At 37.8% G+C, this 11,280-nt stretch overlaps 1 protein-coding gene across 4 annotated transcripts in view; it reads right to left on the bottom strand.

Annotated features, from left to right (window-relative positions):
• Nucleotides 1-11,280, bottom strand: part of GANC (glucosidase alpha, neutral C) — a 59,984-nt gene that overhangs the window by 30,006 nt on the left and 18,698 nt on the right. For all 4 annotated transcript variants that reach the window (XM_045539455.1, XM_045539448.1, XM_045539464.1 and 1 more), the window contains exons 7-11: nucleotides 6,771-6,816; nucleotides 3,985-4,051; nucleotides 2,498-2,594; nucleotides 1,263-1,443; nucleotides 887-1,040 (exon numbers count right to left, since the gene is read on the bottom strand). In XM_045539455.1, the coding sequence (XP_045395411.1) occupies nucleotides 887-1,040; nucleotides 1,263-1,443; nucleotides 2,498-2,594; nucleotides 3,985-4,051; nucleotides 6,771-6,816 (545 nt within the window). The remainder of the gene's footprint in view (nucleotides 1-886; nucleotides 1,041-1,262; nucleotides 1,444-2,497; nucleotides 2,595-3,984; nucleotides 4,052-6,770; nucleotides 6,817-11,280) is intronic.

Raw genomic sequence — 11,280 nt, 5'->3', positions numbered from 1 at the left:
GCTTTCAGCTGATTAGATGAGGCCCACTTACATTATGGAGAGTGATCTGCTTTACTCAAAGTCAACTGATTTAAATGTTAATTGCATCTGAAAATAACTTCACAGTGACATCTAGACTGGTGTTTAATTAAATATCTGGGGTCCATGGTCTAGCCAAGTTAACACACACAATTAATATCACACTGGGTCATATGGTAATTCCATGTTTAACTTTTTTAGGAGTGCCAAACCGTATCCACAGTGGCTGAACAATTTTATATTTCTACCAGTAATGTATGAGGTTCCAATTTCTCCACATCTCAACACTTATTTCCATTTTTATGATTTAGCTATCCTAGTGGGTGTGAAGTAGCATCTGACTGTGGTTTTGATTTGCATTTTCTTAATGACTAATGATGTTGAGAATCTTTTCATGAGCTTTTTGTCCATTTATATATCTTCTTTGGAGAAATGTCTATTCAAATGCTTGCCCATTTTAGAATTGGACTGTGTCTTTTTGTTGTTTTATTTTTGAAATATTTGGCAAAGATTTTTTCCCCATTTCCAGTCTTACAAAGTAGACACAGATTTGCTTAGGATAAAGCTGATTTTAAGAGCATACAAAAGTCGAGTACAAAGGATTAGATTAAATTGAGCAATCCAGAGTGAAAGATGAGCAGCTGCCTTTGACAGAAAACCGATCACCCAAGGTGATTATTTAAATAGTCAGAGGTTGAAGTCTTTCTACTGCAAAAGCAGGAACAGTTTAGTGCTTGCTACTTAAAATGCTTGGGTAAGTTGTTTATAAACGCTATGTAATGTACAAAAAATATTAACTTATAGTGATGACACATGGGATAAAGAATATATAATGGAACTAGAAACTAGCACTTCTACATGCAAATACCTGTAAGGTGTGAGTACTGCTTGAAAATGTCAGAAGGTGTAGGTCCTGTCAGCAGAAAAACATCAATGATTCCACTCTCTGACATCCAGTGCACATGAGTCCGAGATCTGACCTTTTGCTTAGCAGCAACTTGACCCATCTGGGTCTGTGTGTACTGGAAAAGGAATGGAATGAAAATATGAGAAATTTCCCTCTAACCTACAACCTATATCCATTCATATGTGAGTTCCTTTAGTAGCTACTACTGACATTTACAGATTACACTGCAAAGCCTTTGGTGGTAGAGAACTGCCCCTATAAAGACAAGAGCTATGATCACACTGCAGTGCTTTGTTTCTTCTGTAAGTGTGACGTGCAGCCATGATCCATAGCTCACCTCTACTGCAGGCTCTGTATTGATCTCCACTAGAGTTTCTGAGGCATTCAGCCAGAAAATGCCTATAGTCCTGCCCAGTTTGTGGGCCAGGAGATAAGGTATTGAACCATAAATGCCCATTTTGTCATGTATTTTATATCCATAGACATCCAGGTTATAAAGACGGTAAGCATCTTCATCACTGAAACACAAATAAGGGTTATCATTAATTACTATCACAAATATATTATTAATAAATACAATAGCTCCACTCTCCCCTGAAAACACTTAGGTCCCAGGCATCTTTCAAGGCTCAACTCTTGTCACTTCCATAAAGATTTCCTGACCCATCCTGGATGAATGTGATTCTACTCCTTTGATTCCTGTGGCACCCCTTCCTGAGACAATTGGCACACACGATCTCATCTTAGATATCTTTTCTAAATATCTCTTGTGTGAGAAGGACTATCTCCTATGAATCTTCCACAATAGCAAGCACACAGTAAATATCCATTGACAAATTTTTCGAGCACTTCTCTGCAGCTAAAATGAAAGGATAGTGTCCTAATAGACTTCCACAGCGCTTAATAGAGAAAGACCAGGAACTGAACGGGGGGTGGCGAGCACAGAGTTCAGGTTGGTGTGAGAACAGCACAGTTTCTGACAGACTTGTCACTATGCCTACCTGCCAAGTAAACAGCACCTGAACCTGGCAACCTTCATTAGACTCTATTTTTCTTTGGTTTTGTTTCCTTTTAGTCTGATGCCTCTAGCAACTACTTGTCAATAGTATTAGCCTGAAATGATCTTCCTGAGGGAATCAAAAGTGGTATGAGATGCCACACTTTTCTGTTCTCTGGCTCGCTGTCTCCTTTCAGTAAAAGCCTTTTTCTAGGTCAGTGATTTTTCACAGTGTATTCTCCCAGGGTTCTGCAAAAAAGGTGAAAGCAAAACCCAGTGATAAAGATCTCTCCCCTACTTTGATCACAGCAGCTCTGTATTTTTACTTCATCTATATTTTTAGGTTCAATATTACAGTTTGTATAATTGTCTAATTTTAACCAAAAAATAAACATAAAAATAGAAAGTTACTGCTCTGGGTGATCTTCAAGGAAGGTTCTTAAAGATCCACAAGCAATATCAAGGAGGAAAAGGCTTGGCACACATTAGCACTGGCTCCGACATCTCACAAAAGTTCCTTTCAAATCTTTTCAATCCAGAAACTAGAGCCTCCTGTAAAAATTGTTTTCACTTACCCAGTATTTTTGAGTTGGTGTGATTCTGCATGCTGTGGGATCCCATATAGGTGCTCAAATCCATGCAAGCAGAAATCCAAACCAATAGAGGCTGGACCTGCAGAGATCAGGATACTGATTGAATTTTGCTTCTCAATGGGATAATTAATTAAGGAGATGGGTAAACTATGAGTGTTGCAAGATGCCTAAACTAGGAGTTGAGAGACCTATGCTTGCTCTGATCAGCAAACGCTGTGTACTGACTCTGTAAGATGGTATATTCAGGTGTTGTGTGGATACAAAAATGTATAAGGCAAAGTTCTGTTCACTTATTAATTATGTTGCCTTAGTTGTACGCTGAAGCTCTCTGTGTCCTCATTTATAGTAAATCTCTTTTCTACCTGTAAAATATGGTTACAAGTGTTAGAATTTTCTCTAATCAAAACATTGCTAAAATGTATTGCATACATCTTTGCTTTAGGAAGCAAAGGACATTGAGCACTTTTAATCTGTGCTAAATTAATGACTGGGTGTCTCCCACCTGATCACTTCTTACTGCCAGCCTTGTCTGTGACTATCTACAGGGAACATAATGGCAAGGGCACCAGTAGGCCCTTACTTGGCTCCTCAAAATACTCCTTCCTGTGATTGATTGTAGGTATATAAATTTCCTTTAACCAAAGACAAAGTCCTTTATTAACAATTATTTTAGAGATATGGATAAAATACAAATAACTAAGAGATGTAATATGGATTTAAACTTATGCTTAGGTTAGTGTATTTGACAACAAATGTCCTTGTTTGTAGGAGTTTGTGGAAAAGGGGTGCTACAGAGAAGTTAAAAAAGATTGTGATGTTATAGAAACGAAAGCCTGAGAATCTCCTCTACTTATAAATTTTGGGCATTCTGTCATCCCTGATCATTGTACTATGCTGTATATATAGAATAGGGTTCTAAAGGAGTTAAAGAGAGTTTGTGATTCTACAGCGTAGGGAGAAGAAAGGAGGAAAGTGAGTGCTTCTCTAACAACATAAGCCCCAAGTATCTGAAAGGGATATTCTGAAGAGACAAACTTGTCCCCCCAAACCCACAATCACTAAGCCCTGTGAGAAATGTCACAGATGGGCATGTGATAGCCATGTGAATGATGGGGAGGCCTGGAAATGGTTGAGAACCAATGGCTTGGAATGTTGGAACTCTAGAATTTGGTTTCTCATCACTTGACTCTTACAAAAATAGAATGTGGAATTTGTAGCATCTGATCTACTGGATGGTGCAAGCAGTGTGCTGACCTAGGCCCCTTCACGAGACCACAGGTTCCACGTGGCCTACACCTCTCTTACACTCCCTACAAAATATATATAACCAATATTTCTCTGTGGTGAGATTTCTATTCACCTTACTGAAGTCACTTGCTTTAGGTGCCAAAGATCAAGGGCTTTTAAATAGAGATATTTAGCCATTTTGGAATGATCTGTTTTAATACTAATACCAGTTTCAATTTTACCATTAGTTTTGACATCAACAAAATTTCCGCATTTCTCCACCCACAGGCCTAGATCCTCTTGATTTTCCTGTTGGTACAAAAAAGGGAACAAACTGAGTTTACAAATTGCAACAAATATGGTTACCATAATAGCACATTTTATTTGGATTATTAAAAAACAAAACAGAAAATAAGTTCATCTTTTAGAAGACCAGTTTGTAATGTTAGCACATTTAACAAATCAAATCTGTGTTCTACATAAATGTCAATAATCATCCTCATGAACCACAGTTGACATGAATATACATTTTTATTGTGGTTATTATGCTTATATATACATAACATAAAATTGAAAATTTTAACCATTTTCAAGTATACAGTTCAGTCGCATTAAGTACATTCACACTGTTGTGCAACCACCATCATCCATCTCTAGAAGTTTATCATCTTCCCAAACTGAACCTCCCTACCCATTAAACAATAGGTCCTCATTTTCCGATTTCCCCACCCATGACAACACCCTCTATGAATTTGACTATGAATTTTACATATAAGTGGAATCATGTAGTATCTGTCCTTTTGTGACTGCCTTATTTAACTTAGGATAATGTTTCAAGTTTTATCCATTTTGTAGCATGTATCAGAATTTCCTTCCCTTTTAAGGCTCAATCATATTCCATTGTGTGTGTGTGTGTATATACATATATATATATATATATATATATATATATGTAGGGTTCTAAAGGTGTATATACACACACACCACCACATTTTGTTTATTCATTCATCTGTCAATGGACATGTGGGTTGCTTCCACCTTTTGGCCACTGTGAACAATGCTATGAACATGGGCATACAAATATCTGAGTCCCTGCCTTCACTTTTGGATATACCCAGAAGTGGAATTCCTGGATCATATTCTCTCCTATGTTTAGTTTTTTGAGGAACTGCTATACTGTTTGGCATGAATATCTTTTACGTGAACCAAAATGATGTGAAAGCACTTTGAAAAAATGCAGTCTTTAGAAATGTAAGAATTTAAAAATTTTTTTCTTGTAAACATGTGAGGCAAAACATTAGAATCAAATAATTTAGGTCTACTTTGAGAGACCCTAAGCAGAGATTTGTTTTTGCTAAGACAAGCACTTTCCCTCCTGTTTCAATTAGCCAACGACTGGCTATATTCTTGTGTTAGTTTGAGAAGTCAAGTCAACTGGGACGGCAATAGCTGGTCAGATCCATAATCTTTTAATCTAGAGCTATAAACTTTCTCAGCTCTACAAAAGTCCTCTTTCCCCAGTAGAATGAAAATTAAAAAACAAAATTATGTGTGTGTGAAATGCATATTTCTTTAAAATGAGCTCTTTGCCCATTTCTAGGGCTTTTTTTTTTTTTTTTTAATAACTAAAGCTTCTGTAAAGTGAGCCTGCACATTTTTTTTTCACAGCTGAATGCTTAATACAGGGGTTATTATCCTGGGGTCCATGGATGAACTTAAGAGTCCGTTAACTCCCTCAAACAGTTTGAAAATTTTTAATTTTTTCACAGAGATAGTCATAGTTTTCATCAGATTCTTGCAAAGGGGTCTGTGACTCAAAACCACTACCTAAGCTATATAATTAGCCATCTCCCAAAAGTTGATTTGACATATTGTCACCAAACTTTGTAAGGTTAGGCCTGCCCTTATCATCTCTATTTGGAAATGGAAAAATTATTCTCTCTTATATTTATCAATATGAGTCAGTTCTCAAGAGGAAGAAGCATTTGTCTTTATTGCACTGAAAATATTTTTCACGATTTCAAGTGGCCATAGCTACTGTCAGGGCTCCTTTGAAGATACATGTGGCTCTGGATGAAGAGAAGACTTCTGGAGTGTCCATACTTCATAATTCAGCAAAGTAATCTTTTAAAAACAAATAGTACCACGTATCTCTGCTGCTTAGAACCTTTCCCATAGTTTTCCTTTGCTCTTAGGATAGACTCAGCAGGGTTAACATGCCTTAGAAGAAGGTAAGCCCCCTGATAAGTAGGAGACTCAGATTTGTTTAATGATGATTTGCTCAATGAAGATGAAAGTTCACCAAATCTTGAACAGTTCCTGGCATATAGGAAGTACTCAACAAGTATTTGTTGATAAGAGAATTATTGTCTCTCCACAGAACTGCCCCTACCTGTCTCCCTAGCCTTGTTACACACCAACCACCCTTTCCTTTGCTTTCCTTTCTCTAGCTAAAAGAAATACATACTGTATATGTATTTCATTTATGCAAATGTGTTTCTACCTGACGATCTTTGATTATGCAGTTCCCTTTATCTGGAATAGTCTTTTCCCAGCTTTCTGACTAGCTAATGCACAGTAATGCATCAGTTTTAGCTTTAATATTATTTCCTTCAGAAGGTCTGTCCTGATCCTCATTTTGGTCAGGTTCTTTGTTGTATTCTCCTATGGTACCCTTTTTCACACTCTTCTCAGTGTCTGTCTTTCCTAATCGGTTCTAAGTTCCATGAGAACAGATTTGGGATTTGTTTTAATCAAGGCTGATTCTTCTTGTCTAGCATAATGCCTGGCAAAAAGCAGTGGCCTGGGAAGTATCTGCTTTTATGAAACAATGAATGAATACATGAATGAAAAAATGAAAGAAAGAATATATGAGGTAAGGTGAGCAAAAGAAACAGGTGGTCCCATTTATATGTAATAGATCATTTAACAAGTACTCTCTGTAGAGAGAAGGAACAGAATTCCTTATACGTACCATAATTATAATGATGGTGAGGAAGACAAACATAAATTGCTGAATCTAGATTACCTGAGATGTGTCAATTGATGCATCCTCCTCATTTTCTTTAGCAGCTCTGTTATAATATAAATAAAGTTATTTCACTCAATGGCAAGACTGATGCAATTTTGCTCAACCATAAAGATTTTCATTTCCAACTTTTGAGACCCCATCGATTATATCCTTTAACTTATTAAATATAACATCAGTATAAAAAATAAAAATGAAATTTGGCTGGGCTTGGTGGTTCATGCCTGTAATCCTAGCACTCTGGGAGGCTAAGGCAGAAGGATCACTTGAGCTGAGGAGTTGGAGACCAGCCTGAGCAAGAGTGAGACCCCATCTCTACTAAAAATTAGCTGGGCATAGTGGCACACGCCTGTAGTTCCAGCTACTTGGGAGGCCAGGAGTTTGAGGTTGCTGTGAGCTAGGCTGATGCCATGGCACTCTAGCCTGGGCAAGAGAGTGAGACTCTGTCTCAAAATAAATAAATAAATAAAATTAAATTAAATTGAAACTGGCCAGGCGCACTGGCTCATGCCTGTAATCATAGCACTCTGGGAGGTCAAGGTGGGAGGATTGTTTGAGCTCAGGAGTTCGAGATCAGCCTGAGCAAGAGCGAGAGACCCTGTCTCTACTGAAAATAGAAAGAAATTAGATGAACAACTAGAAATATATAGAAAAAATTAGCCAGGCATGGTGGTACCTGCCTGTAGTCCCAGCTATTCGGCAGGCTGAGGCAGAAGGATTGCTTGTGCCCAGGAGTTTTGAGGTTGCTGTGAGTTAGGCTGACGCCACAGCACTCTAGCCCAGGCAACAGAGTAAGACTCTTGTCTCAAAAAAAAAAGAAATAAAAAAATGAAACTTAATGATGAACATTAATCCAATAGCTTGATTTCTTTTATAAAAATAAAGATGTATTTGAATTGTTAACCCTTTTAAATTACCTTCATTAACTTTTTATTATAAATGTAATACATGCTCATAATATTTCAACAAAACATAAGTAAACAAGGTAGAACATAGCTCCCCTCACTCAGTGTTACCCTAGTACACAGCAACATAATGTACAGTCTTCCAGAGTGATTATGACAATTCTACTCACAGTTATATGTGAGCGCTCATTTCTCCATATTTTTAACACTGGACTTTATCAGTCTTTGTCAATATAAAATTTTAGAAAAAATAATGTATTTCCATTCGTATTTCTACAATTGATGGAGACTAACTTTTTATACATTTAATGGTACTTTTAATTCCTCTGTGAATTGCTTATTTTTACTCATACATTTATTTTTGTCTTCAGTGTAAAATATAGCATGCATGTAAAAGAGTATATAATATATATGCAGAGTTTAAAGAATAATACTAAAGTGAACAACTTTTAACCCACCACTGAGCTTAAGCAACAGAAATGACTTGTTTCTTTAAGTCTCTGTGCCCTTGTATTGAAATACATTTGCCTCCTCCCACCCTTCAGAGGTAGCCACTTTACTAAATTTTGTGTTAATCATTCCTTTAGTGTTTTTATAGCATTCCCACATATGTATGAATCCTAAATAAAATATTACTTGGATATGCTGTTCCTTTATAAAAATCTTTTATGTAAATAAAAGTATATTGTAGGCCAGGCGCGGTGGCTCACGCCTGTAATCCTAGCACTCTGGGAGGCCGAGGCGGGTGGATCGCTCAAGGTCAGGAGTTCGAGACCAGCCTGAGCAAGAGCGAGACCCCGTCTCTACTAAAAATAGAAAGAAATTATCTGGTCAACTAAAACTATATAGAAAAAAAATTAGCCGGGCATGGTGGCGCATGCCTGTAGTCCCAGCTACTCGGGAGGCTGAGGCAGAAGGATTGCTTAAGCCCAGGAGTTTGAGGTTGCTGTGAGCTAGGCTGATGCCATGGCACTCACTCTAGCCCGGACAACAAAGCGAGACTCTGTCTCAAAAAAAAAAAAAAAAAAAAGTATATTGTATGCATTTTTGTAACACGTTTTTTAACTCAATTTTAATTTTTTGACATTTATTATGTTAATATGTATTGCTGCAGTTTATATCACCCATTTTTTGCTTGTTGTTCTTTTTCTTATTGACTTATATGAGCTCTTTCTATATTAATTTTTGATTCTTATATACGTTGAAAAATTTTGAGGAGGGGGGAAAAAGAAAAATTTTCCTGGTGTGTTGCCTTCTATTTTTTTTTTTTTTTTTGAGACAGAGTCTCAATCTGTTGCCCAGGCTAGAGTGAGTGCCGTGGCATCATCCTAGCTCACAGCAACCTCAAACTCCTGGACTCAAGCAATCCTCCTGCCTCAGCCTCCCGAGTAGCTGGGACTACAGGCATGCGCCACCATGCCCGGCTAATTTTTTCTATATATATTTTTAGCTGTCCAAATCATTTCTTTCTATTTTTTTAGTAGAGACAGGGTCTCGCTCTTGCTCACGCTGGTCTCAAACTCCTGAGCTCAAAGGATCTGCCCGCCTCGGCCTCCCATAGTGCTGGGATTACAGGCGTGAGCCACCAAGCCTGGCCTCATTTTTTTTTTTTTTTTTTTTTTGAGACAGAGTCTCACTTTGTTGCCTGGGCTAGAGTGAGTGCCGTGGCGTCGTCAGCCTAGCTCACAGCAACCTCAAACTCCTGGGCTTAAGCGATCCTACTGCCTCAGCCTCCCGAGTAGCTGGGACTATAGGCATGTGCCACCATGCCTGGGTAATTTTTTCTATATATATTTTTAGTTGTCCAGATAATTTTTATTTCTATTTTTAGTAGAGACGGGGTCTTGCTCAGGCTGGTCTCGAACTCCTGACCTCGAGTGATCCACCCGCCTCGGCCTCCCAGAGGGCTAGGATTACAGGCATGAGCCACCATGCCCGGCCTGATTTTCTTAAGTTTGAATATAATATGCCTAGGTATAGGTTGTTTTTGTTTTTTGTTTCTGTGGGGCTTTTTTGTTTTTGTTTTTTGGGATTTATCCTATTTGGTGTTTTCTGAACTTCTTAGATCTGTAATTTGGTGTCTGACATTAATTTGGGAGAAATTCTCAGCATTATTTCTTCCAATATTGCTTCTGTTCCTTCCTTTCTTTCTTCTCTGTCTGGTATTCCCACTATGCGTATGTTACACCTTTTGTAGTTGTCCCCTATTCTTGGATATTGTTATGAGTTTTTTCCATTCTTTTTTCTCTTTGCTTTTTTTAGTTTTGGAAGTTTCTACTGTTACATCATCAACTAAAAGATCCTTTCCTCAATTATGTCCACTCTACTAATGAGCCCATGGAATGCATTTTTCTTTTCTGTTACAATCTTCTTGATCTCTAGCATTTCTTTTTGATATTTTCTTAGTGTTTCTACCTCTATGCTAACAGTATCCATTTGTTCTTACATAGTATCTTAAATGAAGCAGACAAGCCCTTAGTATATTAATCATAGTTTTTTAAAATTCATGGTCTGATAATTCCAACATTCCTTCCATATCTGATTCTGGTTCTGATGCTTGCTCAGCCTCTTCAAACTGTGTCGTTCATCTTTTAGTAAGCCTTGTAATTTTTGTTGAAAAGTGGACATGACATACTAGGTATTTAATAAAAGGAGCTATTGTAAATAGGCTTTTGGTAAAGTAGTGATAAGATATAAAGAGAGGGGAAGCGGTCTATAGTTCCATGATTAGATCTTAGTCCTATGGTGAGCCTGTGCCTCTGGACTAAGAACTTCACTAATGTTTCTCAGGATTCCCCCTCAACCCCCATAGGTGGAACAGAATGTCTAGATGGAGGTGGAATTGGATATTTCTTTTCCTCCACCTGGAAGGCTATGGGGAACGGCAGTTGGGTATTGCACTTTCCCCAGGATGGTTAGGCTCTGGTATAATAGTCTGTCCTGAGGGCAGGCCTTGTTAAGAAGAACAGAATGCTCCGGTGTATTTCAAAATGGTTCCTTTTCCCCTCCCCCTGCTTAAAGAATGAGGTGTTTTTTTGTTTGTTTGTTTGTTTGTTTTTTAATTTTCACTGTGAGGACCTGGAAGAGTTCCTGGAGGTAAAATTCACAAAAGTATGAGGGCCCCCTATAACTGGGTCTCCCTCAAGTTTTTAATTCTCAGAGTTGTCTACATTGAGCCTCCAGCAATTTGTCATTTATGTTTAGGTTTTCCTATACTGGTACTGGTTCCCTGAGAGGGTTCTGTTCTGGGATTTCTGCCTTGGTAAGTTGTGATTCTCTATGTGTGCTTGTCTGTGTCTCTAATTTTAAGGGCAGCAGTTAGCCCTGTGACCTCACTTCCCTGTTCTTGCTTCTCTGACTCTAAGAAGAGTTGTTGACTTTTCAGTTTGTTTAGCCTCTTACCTGTTGTGAGGACAAAGTGGTGACTTCCAAACTCCTTACATGCCAGATGGAAAACTGGAAGTCCTTGACTTTTAATTTAGTTCAGGGATGTGTGTGGGTGTGTGTATATAATAAAGTTTAAAATTTTTAAGTAATCAAATGCATCAATCTTTTCTGTATGACCCTTCAGTTTTTGTCATACTAACATGACTACAGAAATATTA

The sequence above is a fragment of the Lemur catta genome, chromosome 1, assembly GCF_020740605.2.
Source record: "Lemur catta isolate mLemCat1 chromosome 1, mLemCat1.pri, whole genome shotgun sequence".
NCBI lineage: Eukaryota > Metazoa > Chordata > Mammalia > Primates > Lemuridae > Lemur > Lemur catta.
Note: the sequence above shows the minus strand (reverse complement) of the source record. Positions and strands in the feature narration are given on the sequence as shown.